Source organism: Dasypus novemcinctus, chromosome 3, assembly GCF_030445035.2.
Source record: "Dasypus novemcinctus isolate mDasNov1 chromosome 3, mDasNov1.1.hap2, whole genome shotgun sequence".
Lineage (NCBI taxonomy): Eukaryota > Metazoa > Chordata > Mammalia > Cingulata > Dasypodidae > Dasypus > Dasypus novemcinctus.
Genome location: NC_080675.1, coordinates 32,353,639 through 32,372,844, shown reverse-complemented (window position 1 = coordinate 32,372,844; position 19,206 = coordinate 32,353,639). Strand labels below are relative to the sequence as shown.

General features: G+C 39.4%; 1 protein-coding gene across 7 annotated transcripts in view; it reads left to right on the top strand.

The window, feature by feature from the left end:
- The window catches only part of GPATCH2L (G-patch domain containing 2 like), a 52,388-nt gene extending 47,291 nt beyond the window's left edge, over positions 1 to 5,097 (top strand). For 4 of the 7 annotated variants that reach the window (XM_004453572.4, XM_004453573.4, XM_071213771.1 and 1 more), the window contains one exon: positions 1,704 to 5,097. In XM_004453572.4, coding sequence (XP_004453629.1) covers positions 1,704 to 1,861 — 158 coding nt within the window. In that variant the 3' untranslated portion in view covers positions 1,862 to 5,097. The remainder of the gene's footprint in view (positions 1 to 1,703) is intronic. The other 3 variants (XM_071213772.1, XM_058293000.2, XM_071213773.1) reach the window with 1 other exon arrangement.
- Positions 5,098 to 19,206: the final 14,109 nt, after the last annotated feature.

Here is a 19,206-nt window from a genome sequence, read left to right as displayed (position 1 = left end):
ATATCACTTTTAAAATCTTCTTTCCTCTCCTCAGAGGCAAACATTATTCTGATTTTTGGTTTATTATTCTTTTGTTTATTCAAATAATTTTAATGGATATGTATCTCTAAGCAATATATGGTCTAATTTTGCATACTTTTGAACCTTGTGTAAATGGAATTAAACTATACTCCTCTTTTACAAGTTACACCCAGTTATGTTCTTGAGATTTATTTATGTTTCATCCTGTTGAAATCCAATCATTTATACTGCCACTTGTTATCCCATGTATGAAATGAAGAATATACTACAAGTAAACATTCTTGATGGGCATGAGGGTTGTATTCCATTTTGTACTATGGGGAATAATATTGCGTTGAATATTCTTATACACATCTGTGGGAGAAAATGTGCAGATTTATTTAGTGCAGGGTTTTCTGCTGTGGTCATGTAGAAAAGGTAGGTGTAATTTTGTCAAATTTATTTTCAATTAAATATGAGTGAGTTAGTGTATGTGTATATGGGGGAGGTGGTTTGGATTGTGATATAAAATGTATTTCTTGCAGCTATGGCTGAGGGTTCCAAACCTCAAAGCCACTGCCCTCAAACCCTGCATATTTACCAATATATTAGCTTGCAAGTGGATTTTGTTTGTTTGTTTTGACTACAACTCATGTAAGAAATTCATGTTTGAATATATGTGGTTGTGCATGTCAATCTACAGTAAGCCCTTGGGTGCACTGGTATTCTCTATTCTTTTTCATTGAAAAAAAGAAAGTTCTGGTCATGACCCACTAAATTGATTTGGTGGTCCACGACTTTAAATTACTGCTCTAGGTTCCATTTCTGGGAATGAAATTATTGGGTCATGGGGACAACCTTAAACTTTGCTATGTTTTAGTGTACATTGACTTCCTATAGAGTGGGTGGTGGTGGTTTGCACTGCTCCCCTTCAGGGGCCATTTGGAAATGTGAGGTGAACTTCTGGTTGTTACAGTGACTGGGGGATGGGGGGTACTGTTGGTGTTCAGGGAATGGGGTCCTGAATGATGAGTGTCCTTAACTATACAGGACAGCCTGTACAAGCAATGATTATCCTGTCCAGAATGTCACTAGTGCCCTTGTTGGAAAACACAGCCTCATTGTGCTATTTTCTCCCATCTTCCTTATTGTATGGTTTTATTAAAGGGCTGTGGTGTGGTAGAAAGAGCGCAGGACTTGTAGTCCAAAATCTGAATTTGAATCTTGAGACCTAATCAGCTCTTTGGTGTCCCTGAACAATTTATTTGATCTCTCGATGCTTCAGCTTACTGGTCTGTAAAATGGAGATGACAATACTTACTTCAAAGTGTTTGCATTAAGAAATCATCAGATCGTGAGTGTGCTGTGTTTAAGCATACAATAGCTGGCACACAAGTGCTTAATGAGTGATCATCACTACATTGTGAAATTGTACTAACTGAATTTATTCATTCAGTTAAACCCATCTTCTTAGATGGAGAAATATTTATCTTACTTAAATCTTGCCTTTGTTTTTTTGTGTGTTGTAAAGAAGAAAGGGAACCCTCATGTAGCCTACTTGAGATAATAAGACATAAGATATAATGGTTAAGAAGAGTTTCCTATGAAGTGGCTCTTTTTCTAATTTGCCTTATTCCAATTTTCTAATTTGCCTTATTCCAATGATTCTTTTCCTCCTTACTTTTGTTTTAACAACCTATCAGTTCACATGGAAGCAGCAGAGCCAACCACACCAGCTTCACAACCCCAGAAATCAGACTCGGAGTGGATGATCAGGACCTCTGCAGCAGAGAAAGCCACTGACTCAGCTACAGCTACTTTTTTTAAAATGCCGCAGGAAAAGACTTCTGGATACAGCTAGAGAGCAATATTTCACCCACCAGGAGCTAACTGGGTGTTGAAACAAATTTTAGACTTTGTATTATACAGTCTCCCATATCTTAATTGACATTCTCAGTCCTTTCACCACCACCAGGACTGGCTCCTCTTAAGAACTGTGGACTCTTTCTCTTGGAAAATCATTTTGTGGGAATCTCTTTTGGTTTTTTTAATAGCCAAGTATTGGGAGAGCAATTTTTTAAATAATCATGTCTTGCTATGCTATATTTGTTACATTTGTTATATTATTATGTACATCATGGTTGCTGTCCCAACATCTACCTACAGCTCCATTTACTGAGCTGTTGCTTTTTTGCAGGTCTGTTTTGTTGTTGAAAAACTAGTGACTGCTTTTACATACCCTTTGTGTAGAGCTTTTACTATATCATTTGATGAAGATGCAACTTTTCAGCCAGTTCCAGACCAATGTAAACACTGAGTTAAGGTCTGTATGGAATTGTGTTTGCAGGAAGTAAGGCTTGCCCTTTGGACATGGTATTGATTCACTTAGAGTCCCAATAAGAGAAATCAACCAAGTTCTCAATTTGGGGCCTCAAAAGAGTCACTGACAGCATTGGCAGCATGGATCTTGGGAACTTATTCCATTTTTCTGCAGATGGTCTCATGAGATCGCCAGCAACTGCATTGTACTCTGCCTCATCTTCAAAGTTCATGTTCTACTGAAAAAGTACCTATAAATATATACCAATTGGTTTAATGAGGAAGATGGTTTAGGTGTACAGCAAACTTAAAATAGTCAGTGAGTTGTTTCTTTATATTTCATGTCACTGTGTAAGGCTTTATATACTAGGTGGGACTTTTATTGTTAGTATTATAAGTCAATAATCTGAAGCAGAAATTCATACTCTATTATAATAATGGCTTCTTGGGGCCATACTTCGGGGAGGAAAAATGTCTTTTTGTCATGCCTTTATACTCGGCATGTTTATGATGGCTTAGCTGCATGTAGAGTTATATATATACAGTCATGCCTGAAGTTAGATGCTACTTTGTCAAAATGAGGAATAAGTGACTGCCTGGAGCTGCTGGAGAAAAGCCACCCTTTCTAAAAAGTATTATCAAGAGTATCTGTCATCCAGGGGCCTGCTTAACAGTAGGGCTCTTTTTTGTTGGACTGAGTGCTTTCATTCGGAAGCTGTTCTCTAAGTGCACACTCCTCTGCCAGTGTCCTAGAGGAACCCCCACTCTTGCACTTAATCCATGCAGAGTCGGGTGGAGCCTCCATTTGCCACAATGCAATTGTTTTTCCTCACAGGATATAAAGGTGGGCTGCTCTATCTTGTTCTTTTAAAAGTTATAGTTCTTATCAGTGGTAGATTTCCTTGTCAGTGAGGGGAAGGGGTGGGGGGTGGGGTGACCTAAATCTAGTTGGAAAGGGAGACTTGGAGCTATTTACATAGTACTTTATGTAAGACTGAGGAAATGTCAGGTCCATAACAAGGAATATGGTGGACGGGAGGGGACAGCTGGAGACCATGGGGTGGGGTCAGTGCTAAAGCCAACCCGGCTGTCCCGCGCAGCCACCCTGGCCTCCTTGCTGGTATTCTTCCAGAGGGTTTCAAGGCTGCACTTCCCTTCCCTGTGACTGCGCCCATAGAATATGGAAAGCGTAATGAATGTTGAATATAAAATAGCACTGCTGAGTTGTTTCAGTGATGGCTTGGGTTTCCTTGTCATACTGCTTTCTCATCTAGTCCCACAGTGACCAGTGACACATTTCTCACATCCTTGTTTGGATTTAAGGGAGACGTCTATGGACATGTGTTTTTCTTTTTCGTGCCAAGCTCCTGTGATCATGGCCTCCGCAGTTCAGGTAGCAAAGGTGTTCCAGCGTCTTATCCTCCTGACATGTGCCTAATGGTCCTCTTTTCTACCCATGATTACAGAGAATTTATTATATATACATTTTTATTTACATTTAAAACATCTCTGTGATATAAAGGTAGGTGACTACTGCCATCTTACAGAGACAAGAACAGTCACAAGGTTTAGCCACTTGCCCAAAATCACAACTAAGCCAGGACTAAATCCTGGAATTTCAGACATTACTGCCATGGGTTAGATATAGCAGGGTGATTTCCACTGATGGACTTGACTCAGTCAGAGACTCATATTTATGAAACTGTGGCATGAATGTTTATCCTTTTTCTTGGTCATGCTTTTCTGCACCGTTTGAATACTTTCAACAGGGGTCATCCCAAATCCAACCTCTACCTGTAATAAGTGAGGGAGAAAATTAGTTGCCTAAGAGAATAACAAGCACACACATGCTTTCCAACTCATGATTGTAAAACAGTCTTCTCATTTTCAGGTGCTGATGTGCATGCTTAAGGAATTATTAACCAACTGCTCTTTTATTCTGTGTGTTTTCAATGTGAATCAATTCCACAGAAATAACCTTAGAATCAAGTGTATTTTGAATCTTAAAACTTAAATTTCCTTTTTATATAGGATACTGTATAATGTCAAATTAAGAAAATATGTTACTTTTCAGGAAGAGATAACATTTCAAAATCAAGTTTTGTAATCAGTGTTGAAAAAACTCTGATAGTGCAACTTAACTTTGGGGATGATCCTTGAACTTATATGTGCTTGATCTGTTCAAAAGTAATAACAGAAGCTGAGTTCCACATTCCACAGTTCTTGTTTATCACAGGGTTCTGCTTTATCCTACACAAACTACCTGTTTGAATCATAATTCATGTACATTTTCCACAATGGGCAAAAGTTGAGACATTTCCTACCTGTGTGAAGGTCATCATAAAAAGTTAGTTTTACGTAAGAGTTGAAGGGAATTTAAGGTTATTTTTCAGATGCAGTATTTTAAAGGAACAACTTCATTTGTATCAAAAACCCTTGTGTTGCTTTTGGTAAGAACTGTTCAGAAGAAGAAATAAGTAGCTGCTTACGTGGTGCCAAACTGAAGGTGGGGAAAAAGGCAAGAGTGTAAACTTTATTGAGTCATGTGTGGTTGGTAATAGGCGACATTCAGCCTTGAATTCCTTAGAAATCAAGTGCAGCTGAAATTTTCTGACATTGTTTTGCTAGACTATGAAATAGTCTGCAAGCAAGGTTATCTGGGCAGTAAAATAACCAAAAGCTGAAATAAAGCTTCTTAATCTGTGATGCTTATGACTTTCTTTGTTAAATAAAGCTCAGCACCTAGGACAAGTAATTAAACTATTTATGAATCCCAAATGCATTAATCTGACATCTTTTTATTTTGGAATTAGAAACACAATCTATACCACAGTGTGGAAAGTCTTCATGCTACAAAGTAAAGGAGCAGAGTTATCACAAAAGTCACTTAGAATTGAAAAGGTGACAGAGAAGAGGTGAAGGAGCTAGGGGTTCTGTACTTTGGCTCCTGGTGGTGCATGATTCATTTCAGGTCTTTGCGTTATTTCAGCTTCATTACTGTAGTTCTGAGCCACACACTTTTCCTAGGGAGAAGGCTAATTAACACAGCAATAGATGCTGCATTCACTGTTCTAGATGCCTTGTAAACTATCTGTGCTTGGATGAGAACAAGGTGGCTTTAGCAGCTGTGGGTAGTCTAGTTGAAGGCATATCTCAGAGAATGTATGGTTCATGGGATGGTGGAGGAGTGAGAGAGGCAGTTTCCTCTTTCAAAAATAAGTTTGCTCTTGCTTCTTATGCCAGAGCTTGAGTTGCCAGTTTTATATGACAGTATTTCCTTATCTCCCACTCTAGTTGTAACACTTTAGTGGAGTTACTGATGGGAGCAACAATCAGAATGGATTCCTACCCTATCAGAAAAATGGTATAGAAGGAAAAATTAAGGAAAATGGTGTGTTCCCTCATAATGCACTAAACACAAATGGCAGTGATGCTCTCACCTACATTAAGATCTTAAAACAGATGAAAGTCAAATGCCTAAAAACAGCAACATTGAAAAGAAAAGAAGAAAAGGAGTGGTGATGCTAAAGAGTGTGGATTATAAGGTTTTTAACAAACTTGTAGCACAAAAGTGACCAAATGAAATTTTCCTGCCACTGCAACTTCACTGCCACTGCAATGTTAAAATTGCCAGACTTTAGAAATAAAAAAATTTATCAAGCTCAGTATTGAAGAATGGGGCAGATTCTGAACATTTTTACCAAGGAGAGGAATTTGACAAGGTGGAGCAGTGGAAAGAAGAGAAGGGGAGATGCTTACGACTTAGCCGGGGCTCTCCAAGTGTGGCCTCTGGACTAGCCTCATAGTACATCTCACCGTGACAGACCTGAATCAACAGGATGGGGCCCAGTGAGCTGTGTTTTAACAAGCCTCCAGGCTATTCTGGTACATGCTGGAATTTGAGAACCACAGCCTCCGAGCAATTTCAGTTTTAAAAAATAAAGTTTTAATACACTAGTACCACTCTAAACTTTAAGGTGCTCTTACATTTCCCCTTTATAAGTAAACAGATGTTCTGTTTATGATTTTTTGAAGAAAGTGATAATGCCTTATTTCCCATACTTTTCCCCCTCAATAGGATTCTGAAAGATCCCTTGGAAATAGTAGGGAGAAAGGATGGTGTCTAGGAAAATGCCATCAAGGCCATATTTACATTGATGGAAATAACCTTTTAAAAAATGGATTAAAATATAATAACAATGAATTTTTAGTCTATGAATCGTGGTCATTTTTTACAATTGACAGTAAAAACTGAATTTGTATACGATATTGCCATCCATGATTTTATGATGTTTGTTCATTAGATCTTAGTTTCAAGGGAAAGGATCATGCATTTTCCAGCATAGTAATAATGGATCCTTTAAAGTATGGCTCACAAAAATGAAAAAAAAAATGGGGAGTAAAAAAACCCACCCAGTACATAGCAGGTGTGTGATAAATACCTGTTGAGTTATTAGTAATCTTTTGCTGGGACTTAATCTCAGTATTTCAGAGCATGTAGAAGTCACTTTTAAGTGAGCCCACTTAATCACACCCTATTATTGTTTTACATTTCAGCTAATGATTCTGCAGGGTTTGGGAACCTATAGCAGTATCGTTACATTATTTTGTTTTCTGACTCACAGATTCAGTATTTCACAATATACTCTAATCTTAAAGCTTTAAAATGAAATCATGACGACTTTTTCTTTATTTTTTGGATGAATGGGGCTGGTCCCTAACTTGTTGCTAAAACCTAAGATAGAAAGTTCTCTCTTAGAGGAAGTACCCGTAGATAAGGAGTTCATTGTGTTTGAGAAGGTCTACTAGGAGTTTCCTAGTATCGGTTCCTCAGGTGCTAATGTGTAGACTTTTTAGCTCTCATTTCCATTTTTGCGTTTTTTTTTTTAATAAAATTTTTCTTTTCGATCTTGAAGATTTGATGTGAAACAATATGTTTAGAAAAAAGGCCAGTTCTGGATCTTTGTTAATTGAACTTCAAGTAGCTAGTGTTGTCATTATATTAAGTACTCCTTACCAAAAAGTTCTATTCAAGGAAACACAAAGGAAAAAGTCTAATTCAGCTTCCTACTTGAAGCCCAATAGGAACTACCACCAGTCAAAAATGTTAGTGTTAACTATATGTTATCAAGGTATGGAAATATAAGTTAGAAGCCTTTTAAGATGTAAATTATGAAAATGTTTCCTTTTTCTTAGAAGTTCTGTCCTTTGCAGATCCCTCATTCAGATTTTTTTTTTTTTTTTTTTTTTTTTTTTTAATACAGAAAGAGGAAAGCAAATATCAGAGAACTTAAATGGCCTGGAAGGCTTTGTCTTCACTCTGTCGATCCTACATCTTGCTCCTTGGGCATGTGTTCTTCTGTGAGAAAATCTCACAATGCTGCAAACTGATGCCACCACAAAATCATGGTGACAATTTCAATTATCCTCAATATCTTACCTCAGTTAACCTCTCTCTTGTTCTCAGCAGCAAACTGGCCATTCTAAATCCTTTCTACCCACCCTCTCCTTCCACTCACAATCTCAGCAGCTAATCTCATCCCTCCCTTAACACCCATTAGGCAGGAACTTCCCCACTTACACACTTCACAGACTCCCTTTACCCCTCTTCCCTTAAAAGGGCCTGTCCTGTCTTACTCCTGTGTCCTAGGTCCCTGTCCATCCTTGCTCAATCTAGGTGCAGCCTCTCACTTCTGGCATATACAGCTTTACATTTAAGTATGTCTAGCGATACCCTCTTCAAGCAAAAATACCCTTAGCCCTTCAAACCTCTTCATTACCACTAAAGTGTACTGCCCTCACCTATACTTTCTGTCTATTAATTCCACAATCCACTGAACAGTGGATTTTAACCTCTGCTGGGTAGCTTAAAAAATCCTAATTCCCATGTCAAACCACAGACCATTTATCTCAAAATGGAGAGGTGAGGACAGGTTTCAGCAGTTCTAAAGCTATGTGCAGCCGTGGCTAAGAACCACCTCGCTAAAACCTGGCTGCCACTCTCATTAAAATTGTTCTTGGGAAACGGATGTGGCTCAAACGATTGGGCTCCTGTCTACCATATAGGAGGTCCAGGGTTCGATGCCCAAGGCCTCCTGGTGAGGGCAAGCTGGTCCATGTGGCGAGCTGGCCCACGCAGAGTTCTGCCCTGCGCAGAAGTGCTGCCCTGCAGAAGAGTGCTGGCCACATCGAGAGCTGACGCAGCAAGATGACGCAACGAAAAGACACAGAGGAGAGACAGTAAGAGAAACAGCAGTATATTCTTCTGTGTCTGCTTGTATTCTCATTAGGCGGCTCTGGGAACCAATCCTGGGACCTTCCGGAGTGGGAGAGAGACAATTACTCTCTTGCATCACCTCAGCTCCCCTGTTCTGCTGTATCTTATTTTCTCTCCTCTGTGTCTCTTGTTGCGGGGTGGCTTTTCCTGTGCGAGGCGGCATTCCCACTCATGGGCTGGCTATTCATGAAAATTCAGGCTTGGACTGTGGGCCCCTATGCTGCTTTCTTCCAGGTTCTTGGAATGGTGAGGAGGCCTGGGCCCACTTCTGCACAGGAGCTCCTCCATCTAGCACAGGCTTCAGGATTTGACTTTGTGCTACTGGTAAGATTTTTAGTTTGGGTGTAGGGGATGAATCAGATCCACTTCCTCAACCCTTTTTGGCTTTAGATGCCAAGTTTCCCATTTCACTACCATCACTGTGTGTTGTTGTTGCGGTGCCGTCCAGCGGCTCCGCTCCTGAAGAGGTAAGGACGAACAGAGCAAGACAACACACAGTAACCGCTCTGGAGACGCAGGCTGGTGGCGCAGGTCTGATTTATTGAGGAAGTGTAGTAGCTTTTATAGACCATGAGGCAACGTGCAAGCAGCTTACTGACTATGCTAATTTAGTGAGGCTGACTGGTTCATGCGCTCTAGTTGCTGAGGGGAAGGCAGATTTCCGAGGGACATGGCCGGGCAGGGCATGTCCGCCGCATGCCTCGGCGCCATCTTTTGGGTGGAACCCCAAAGGCCTTATAGTTAGAGAGGTTTTCCTACGTCTAACAAGGCGTCGGCGGCTTGCCCACATGCTGTCCCTGGACGCTGGCTGTTGGGGTTCCACCCTTACCAGAACAGATCCTGTGTATTCCTGGCTTTGAATTGCTGGTTTCTGATTCAAAATCTGGAGTAGGTGAATCTGATCAGGAGAGCCTGGGTCATGTTCCTATATCCTAGTTTCAGGAAGTGAGAATGACGTTATCTGAAATTTTTAGCTTTTGGGGTGGGGTGAATTCCTCAAATATAGGAAGGCATTTCAGAGGCTGGACAGCCAATAAGAATAACAAAGGTCCATAGAGGCATTGCCCTATTCGCTGACTCAACAAACATTATTGAGCACTGCCTAAGCCGGTCTTCTTTAGGTCATCTTAGAGAACTGGGTGGCTGCCCCAGAGCAGGATATTACTGGGTCTGTTAGATATACTCTCCTTTAAACCTCCAGAATCCTCTCCAGAGTTATAATAGCAATAATAATAATGGTGAATATTTACTGAGTGATTTGTAAACACCATTTCAAGCTTCAGCTCTAAGGTAGGTACTTTTATCTCCATTTTAAAGCAATGAAATGTATTCACAGACTTGATTAACTTGCTCAGCCACATAGCTCATAAATAACAGCCACAATTTACTCAAGTCTGTTTGATGCTAGAGTTTCTGTTCCCAACTGATACCCTGTGCTGCCTCTTGTTACAGTATAAATGAACTGTGGGTGCCATGAATATTTTAAATAAATTGGGCCACTGGGCCCAGGCCAGGTGTGTGATGAGGTCCCTTTGTTCTATTTGCTTGTTGCTTCTGGCGGGTTGTTTCAAGGCAACTTCGAAAGGACTCATCCCTTCTCTGTGCCTATGAAATAGCTAGTTTGTGTGACATCCACTTAAAATGGTCTACTTTTGTTTTTAACAGTGGCCAGAGCAAAACAAAAGTCAATAAAAGCTTCCAAACCTATGGCAATAAAAACATACTGTCCCTTTGCTTACCACGGAACAAGTGATCCCTAAGCCAGGAGGAGGACTTGTGCTGTGAGTTGTTATTCTGAACATCTCTTAGACCTGTCCTAACACTCTTGGCCTCTGTAAATGTCCCTTCATTCAGCAGATGTGTGTAGACTACGTTAGATGAAGCACTATGTTGCTAGAAGCTGGGGACACAGGGAGGAAAGGCGTTCCCGTTCTCATGAAGTCCATGGTATCCTGAGGAAGAGAGGTAAGGAAGCCAGCTGTTACAATGTAGAGTGATACATTTTGAGATTAGATTATTGGGATAGTTTTGCAGCAAGGAGAAGGATGCTCTAACTCAAACTGAGCAGAGGGAAGAGTAAAAAAGACAAACCAACGAACCAAGTCCTGACGGATGAATAGGAGTGAAGTGAAGAAGAGGATGAAGCCCTCTGAGGATAAAGAGCCTGGTTTGTTCAGGGAACTGCAAGTACTTTGGTATGGCTGGCACAGAAAATGTATAGAGGAACAGGGAGAGTTGAGCATGGAGAGGTAGGGAGGAGAAAAAAGGAAGGGCCTGTGTGCACTGACCTGCTTGTCGATTTGGAGAGCTGTTGTAGTATTCCTCTGATGAGCTCAAAGTGCAGCCTTGGCAACCCTACTGCAACTGGCCTCTTACGCAAACAAAGCTGGAATGGGCATGTGAACAGGGTTGCACCCCCTTGATCACCTTCCTTGGAAAATGTAACCAGGTCACCTTTCCAGGAGAAATAATCACCTATTTTAGGATTACTGGCATGCTTAGATTTAACTGAATTGGAAATACCACTTTATACCATGGCTGACTGATTGCCTTATCTGTTCTATCATGACATCAGTTTAGGTTATTGCCTTTGTTTTTTGTTTTTAAAGATTTATTTCTCTTCCCCCTGCCCTCACTCCATTGCCCGTTGTCTGCTCTCTGTGTGTTCTTCTGTGTCCGCTTGTATTCTCATCAGGCAGCACTGGGGATCTGTGTCTCTTTTTGTTGCATCATCTTGCTGTGTCAGCTCTCCGTGTGTGCGGCACCACTCCTCGGCGGCCTGTGGTTTTGCGCCAGGTGGCTCTCCTTGAGCAGGGGCCACTCCTTGCACAGGAGGCACCCTTACGCAGGGGCAGCACTGTGTGGGCCAGCACTCCTTGCATGCAGCAGCACTGCACATGGGCCAGCTCACCACCCAGCCAGGGGGCCCTGGGTATCAAACCTTGGACCTCCTATATGGTAGGCGGATGCGCTGTCTGTTGACCAACATCCGCTTCCCCGAGGTTATTGCCTTTGAACCACCTTGTCTGGGTAGGATTTAATGTGCAATGTGATGGGCCTAGTTCCTAGTGCTTCTCTTTACCAACAAAGTTGCTACTGTCAGTTACTAGTTATGCATTTTGGGCTTTGTTTCCCGATAGTGACAATAAATTTTCTAGACTGGGGATCTTTGTAGTATTTGATATTTTGAGGCAGCAGAAGGTGCCCATAGGAAAAAACTAATCCACTGGCCCACAGTGAGTTTTGATGCCTTGGCTTTGGTCTCATTAATACCATACCATAAACAAATAAAGCTATTCAAACTCTTTGAAACTGAGAAACAGATAATCGTGTGTTTTGAGCCAGTTTTCCTGAACAGCTTCTGACTGATTGCGTTTTAAATTAGGAGACTGTCTTGATTTGCCAGAGCTGCTGTTACAAAGTACCACATTTGTACTGGCTTAAACAACAGGAATTTATTGTCTCACAGTTTTAAAGACTAAAAGTCAGCAAGGCCATGCTTCCTCTGAAGCATGACCATCTCTCTCTGTGTCTCTATGTTTCTGTCCAATTTTTCTCTCCTTATAAGGATTCTAGTCATATTGGATTAGACCCTCTCCACCCCCAGTCCGTTTGTCCTCATCTTAATAACAACTTTCAAAGATGGAATTTACAAAAAAATTCACGTTTACAGGATTAGGGGTTAGAACTTGAACGTGTATTTTGGGGGGATTTAATTCAATCCATAATAGAGATATATGTAGTATAGCTTTTGAACATAGAAATTGAAATGTGGGAAACGGACTTTGGCCCAGTGGTTAGGGCGTCCGTCTACCATATGGGAGGTCCGCGGTTCAAACCCCGGGCCTCCTTGACCCGTGTGGAGCTGGCCACGCGCAGTGCTGATGCGCGCAAGGAGTGCCCTGCCACGCAAGGGTGTCCCCCGCGTGGGGGAGCCCCACGCGCAAGGAGTGCGCCTGTGAGGAAAGCCGCCCAGCGTGAAAAGAAAGAGCAGCCTGCCCAGGAATGGCGCCGCCCACACTTCCCGTGCCGCTGACGACAACAGAAGCGGACAAAGAAACAAGACGCAGCAAATAGACACCAAGAAAAGACAACCAGGGGAGGGGGGGAAATTAAATAAATAAAATAAAAATCTTTAAAAAAAAAAAAAAAGAAATTGAAATGTGATTTTTATGTTATATAATTAAGATATTATGGGAAACGGACTTTGGCCCAGTGGTTAGGGCGTCCGTCTACCATATGGGAGGTCCGCGGTTCAAACCCCGGGCCTCCTTGACCCGTGTGGAGCTGGCCATGCGCAGTGCTGATGCGCGCAAGGAGTGCCGTGCCACGCAAGGGTGTCCCCCGCGTGGGGGAGCCCCACGCGCAAGGAGTGCGCCCGTGAGGAAAAGCCGCCCAGCGTGAAAAGAAAGAGCAGCCTGCCCAGGAATGGCGCTGCCCACACTTCCCGTGCCGCTGACGACAACAGAAGCAGACAAAGAAACAAGACGCAGCAAACAGACACCAAGAACAGACAACCAGGGGAAGGGGGGAAATTAAATAAATAAATAAATCTTTAAAAAAAAAAAAAAAAAGATATTATAGTAGGAGGACAAGTAATTTTCCCTCCTGGTAGGTACGTAAGAAATACTAAAGAGATTGGGGATTAAGGTGATTATATGAAGATATAGTAGAGATAATCAACAAAAGAAAAATAGACTTTGCTAATAATGAGAAAAACATAGGTATACACAACCAAACAAGTCACAAAAATGAAAGTTTTTTTTAAGCCATAGGATAAATCCAAACATATCTGTCATATTAATAAAAGTAAACTTATCTTTTAGTAAAAGACAAGAAAAGACAGCAAAAGCCAACGCCATGTTGTAGGATTCACAAAGGTTCAGAGAGATTGAACAAAGGTAAACCAGGCAAAAACAAGAAGAAACAGGAGTTATGGTCTAAATATCAGGCAAGGTTGAACTCAAGGTTAAAAAAAACTGAAAAGCACTTTATAATGTTAAAGGGTGCAACTGATAATGAAGATATAACAGTTATAGATATCTGTGCATCAAATAACAGATAATCATTTATAGATCAAAACTATAGGAGGTACCTGGGGAAGAAACAAACATACAGATTTCAAGTCAACTGTGTCAGTTCATGACAGATCAAGTGGATAAAAGAATTAAGACACAGGAATAAGGTAGATCTAGTTGTTAGTCTTTATCCTAAAAAGTAATAATACACTTTATTTTTAAATGTCCATGAAACATTCTCCCAAATTGACTGTATATTAGCGCATACAGAAAACATCCACAAAGTCCAGAAAGGAGTAATAGTATAGATGGCATTTGCTAGAAAAAAATTCAATAAAATAAAACCAGAAACAATGCTACTCTGTAATCTAAAAAATCTTAAAACTCTTCAGTATTCTTAGGTTGAATAAGAAATGCAAAGAATAAATGCAGTGTATCTAAAAAAAAAAGCATAACAAATATTGCATATTTGTTCCAATGAGATACAATTAAAGCAGAATTCAAAGGAAAATTCATAGCCCTAAAATGTGTATACTGAAAAACAAGAAATATGTTAAACATACAACACAAGGTCTCAGGAAAAGAACAGCAAAATGAACAAAACAAAACAAAACAAAAAAACAAAACAAGGAAAGAATAGATATAAAAAGAAATCAATTATTAGAAAAATGGAAGAATAGAATTAATAACAGATTTTTAAAAATATATAGGAAAATATATAAAATTTTAGCTAATATAATAAAAAGAAGGGGATAAGGGAACATACATAAAATAAGTAAGGTAGAATTACCAGATACTGAATAAATTAAATGTCATATACTTTGTTCAACTTTATGAAAACAATTTGAAAACTGGGCTATGTGGATGATTTTCTAGGAAAGTATAATCTGCCAAAAATGACTTAAGAACAAGAGAAAAAAACACAAATATTCCAAATATCATATAAGAAATAAAGTGCTATTTCTAGCACCGTGGTAGACTAAGAACCCTCCATATGAAAACCACCAAATTCATTTTTGGGATTAAAAGAAAAAACAAACTTGTAGTTTTTTTTTTTTCCAACTGCATTCAAATATATTGTTCAGTATGGTTAATTATGTTCACAATGTTTTACTACCATCACCATTTTTATATTACAAAATTTTAAAATATGAAATGGAATTTATTGTAGAGATAGAATCCAAGCAAAAACGGACCAACCAGGAAGGACGTGGGCCAACCCAGGGAGGTGGCCAGTGACGACTTGAAGCCCTTCCCTCCAGGGCTCATCACTAGAGTGACTTGGAGCCTCATCTCTGCATTCTGGGGTTCTTGATGTAACACCCTTTTTTTTTTTTTTATCTTTTATTTTGAAATAAATTTAAACCCAGAGAAAAACTGCAAAAGTTCAAAATATTTCTGTGTGCCCTTCTCCCCGTTTCCCCTAAGGTTAAGAACGTAAATCCCTGTTGTTATCCAAGAAATTAACATTGATACAATACTATTAACTAAACTATAGCAATTATTCAAATTTCACCAGTTTTCCCACCAATTTCCTTTTTCTGGTTCAGGATTCAATCCTGGATCCATATGCACTGGGGTCTGTTTTTGGGCTTTCTATTCTATTGCTCTGCTCTAGAGCAATATTGCATTGCTTTAATTGTAGAGGCTTTACAGTATGTTTTAATGTTTGGTAAGCTAGTCCTCTTAATAGTTTTTCAGTCTTTTACTAGCTTTTCTTACATTTGTTTTTCCATTGAACTTCAGTATCAGCTTGTCTAAGTCTGTAAAAAAAGTATGTTGGTATTTTTTTTTTTTTTTGAGGTTGTGTTACATTTATTAACTAATTTAGGGAGGAATGGCATTTGTATAATACTGAGTCATCCTTTCCCTGACAGAATCTGCTAAACTTAGGTGCCTTGAGCTTCTTTGTGATGGGTGCAGATCAAACAGGGCCTGTTAAGGCAGGGAGTTTATTCTGAGATCTCCCACCAACCAGAGACCCCCAAAGTACTGCACTCCCTGTGTTAAGGTAAATAATAAACCCACCAAGCAGAAATAGCAGCAAGGAAACTTGGCTTTCTTGACCTTGGCTCTAGGTAGAGGAAAAGTGTTTTGTTTTACCTTAAAATGTATAAAAACAAGTTGTCCCTTATAGAGATTTATGGCCCAAATTTATACTACTTGTATGGTCCAAAATACTCCAAGTGAAGAATTTAATTTAGAGTGGACCCAAATTAGTAACAAATCTAGATGGCTGGCAGAAACAAACATAAATCCTCCAGAGAAATAAGACTTTAACCCAGGTATCAAATCACTCACAGATAAAGTTTTAAAGAATATGGATAGTTTACAGTTAAATATCAAAACAAAGAAAGAAATAAGATACCATGAGTGAAAGCCATTAGAAACAACATACATGGAAATCAGATTCACAGACACTTTAGATATTATTCTTAGCATAGATTATAAATATTTTTTGTATATTTCAAGAAATAAAAGAGAGGTTTAAAAGCATCAGGTAACAAAAGTAATAATTTTGAAAGTGGCTGATTGTTAAGGGTCTACTGCCCTTTAATTGCTCAAGAGAAAAGTAAAGAGTCTTATTAATTTTGGGGTTTAGTTAAGTAGGGATTTAAAAATAGTTCAAGTGACCAATAAAAGAATAACTATAGAGAATATAACATTTAAACTAATAAAGGACGAAAGGAATGAGAAAAAGAAATATAGGAAATTGAGAAAAATTAAAAGTATAAGATGGCAAAATAACTTAAATGTATCAGTAATTATAATAAGTATAACTGGAATAAACTCTCCAGTTGAAAGATAAGGCTTATCATGTTGGATAAAAAATTTCTAGCTAACCGGTATTTATAAGAGGCACATTTAAACTTTAAGACACAAAACGGCTGAAAGTAAAAAATGGAAAAATTATGAAGCAGATATCAGAGAAAGTAAAAATATCTAAGATATTATAAACATTCGTTCAATAACTGGTAAATAGTTCAATTTGCCAGTGAGATATACTAATTCACAATTAAACTTAATAACAGTCTAAAATAGATATGAAGCAAAAATGACAGGAGAAATTGACAAAATCATAATCACTTTGAGAGAGTTTAAAATTACTTTTAAAGTAACTGATAAAAGTAGGCATTAATTGTTATCAATATAGGATATTCATACAGCAAAATAAATAAGCTTGATGTAATGAACATAGACAATTATACCCAACAGTTTGAAGAATTGTAATTATTTTCAAGTACATACTGAACAGTCACAAAAATGGACTCTTAGATCATAAAACAAACCTCAGAAAAATTTCAAAATTAGAGCCATATAGACTAACCACAATATAATAAAATTAAAAACTCTAACAAGAAATAACTGGAATCTTCTGATGCATCTATAAATTTAATAACATATGTCTAATATAATGGGTCAACCAAGAAGTCTTAATGGATATAAGAAAATACTTTGGAACTGTATTATCTCAAAATCCTATGTACCAGGAAGCGAATGTGACTCAACTGATAGAGCATCTGCCTACCATATAGGAGGTCCAGGGTTCAAACCCAGGGCCTTCTGGCCCATTTGGTGAGCTGGCCCACATGCAGCACTGCTGCATGCAAGGGGTGCCATGCCATGCCGGGCTGTCCCCTGCGTAGGGGAGCCCCACACACAAGGAGTGTGCCCTGCAAGGAGAGCCGCCCCGTACGAAAAAAAGTGCAGCCTGCCCAGGATTGGCACCGCACATACGGAGAGGTGATGCAGCAAGACGATGCAACAAAAAGACACAGATTCCCGGTGCTGCTGAGAATGCAAGAGGATACAGAAGAACACATAGCACATGGACACAAGAGAGCAGACAATGGGTGGGGGCAGGGAGGGAGAGAAATAAATAAAATAAATCTTAAGAGAAAAATCCTATGTACCAACAGTCTTGGAATACAGAAAATTTATGGCCTGAGATGTTTGAGTTAGAGAAGAAAAGACTGAATATGTATGAGCTAAGTTTTCTACTTAATTAGTTAGAAGAACAGAATAAACCCAGAGAAGACATAAATAAGAAAATGAGTGATAAGAGAAAATTTAATGAAATAGAAAATAAAAGTATAATAGATAAGTAAAGCCAAAACTTGTTTAAGACAAAATAGGCATATGTCTAGCATAATTAAGAAAAAATAGGGAAGGCAGAAAGAAACAACAATTAGGAATGAAAAGGGGTACATAATTACAGATACAGCAGGACTTAAAAATTAATAATACCATGAATATCTTTAGCAAAAAGATTTGAAAACTTAGACAAAATGGACAAATTCCTAGAAAAACAGAGTTTACCAAAACAACCAGGAAGAATAAAAAACTTGAGCATTAAACATTAAACCTATAACATTAAACAAACCTGGTCAGTAGTTTAAAATCTGGACCCGTATATTCTTTGTGATTCCAAAAACATACCAAAAATACCCAAATAAACAGCAAAAAAAGACTAGTTTTTAAAATTTTTCTGGAGTTAGACACATTGATTATAAAGTTCACTTAGAAGAACAAATGAGGGAAGCAGACTTGATCCAGTGGTTAGGGTGTCCGTCTACCACATGGGAGGTCGTGGTTCAAACCCCGGGCCTCCTTGACCCGTGTGGAGTTGGCCCATGGGCAGTGCTGACGTGTGCAAAGAGTGCCCTGCCCCGCAGGGGTGTCCCCTGCATAGGGGAGCCCCACGCGCAAGGAGTGCGCCCCGTAAGGACAGCTGTCCAGTGCGAAAGAAAGTGCAGCCTGCCCAGGAATGGCACCGCACACACGGAGAGCTGACACAACAAGATGATGCAACAAAAAGAAACACAGATTCCTGTGCCGCTGACAACAACAGAAGGGGACAAAAGAAAGAATACATAGCAAATAGACACAGAGAACAGACAACTGGGGCGGGCTGGGGAGAGGGGAGAGAAAAAAAAAAAAGAACAAATGAGTAGCACTCACCAAGAAAACCCTAAAAGAGAACATTTGGAAGGGGGAGGGCTAGCCATACCAGGGAATAAAACATAAAGCCTCTAAAACTGAAAGTGTGGTATAGGCACATGAATAGCAGACAGACCAATGAAAACAAAAGAAAATTAAGAAATTCAGAAATTGACCCACTTGTATGCAAAAATGTAGGCTACGATAAAGGTGGGGTCTGAAACCAATGGGGGGAAAGATGGGCTATAAAAACGATGCTGGGTTTACAAGATGGCCACATGGAAAAAGAAACTTCTATTTGTTTCTCACACCATATACCAGGATAATTTCTAAATTGATCTGAGATTTCACTGTACAATATTAAACCATAAAATTAGCAAGGAGAAAAAGATGAATTCTATAAAAGGGGCCAGCAATATGTGGCCTTGGTCCAAATCCTGCTGAGGCCTTCTTTTGTACTGCTGGGAGATGAGAATGGCATTTACATTTCGAAAGGGTTTAATGAAAAAAGGAGGAGGAAGAGAACACAGGACCCTAAAATATTTACTACCTCACCCTTCATAACAAAAGATTGTCAACCCCTGCTCTGTAACCTGGGAGTGGGGAAGCTTTCCTAACTGCTGTTTAGCTATGGCATCATAATGCAAGGAG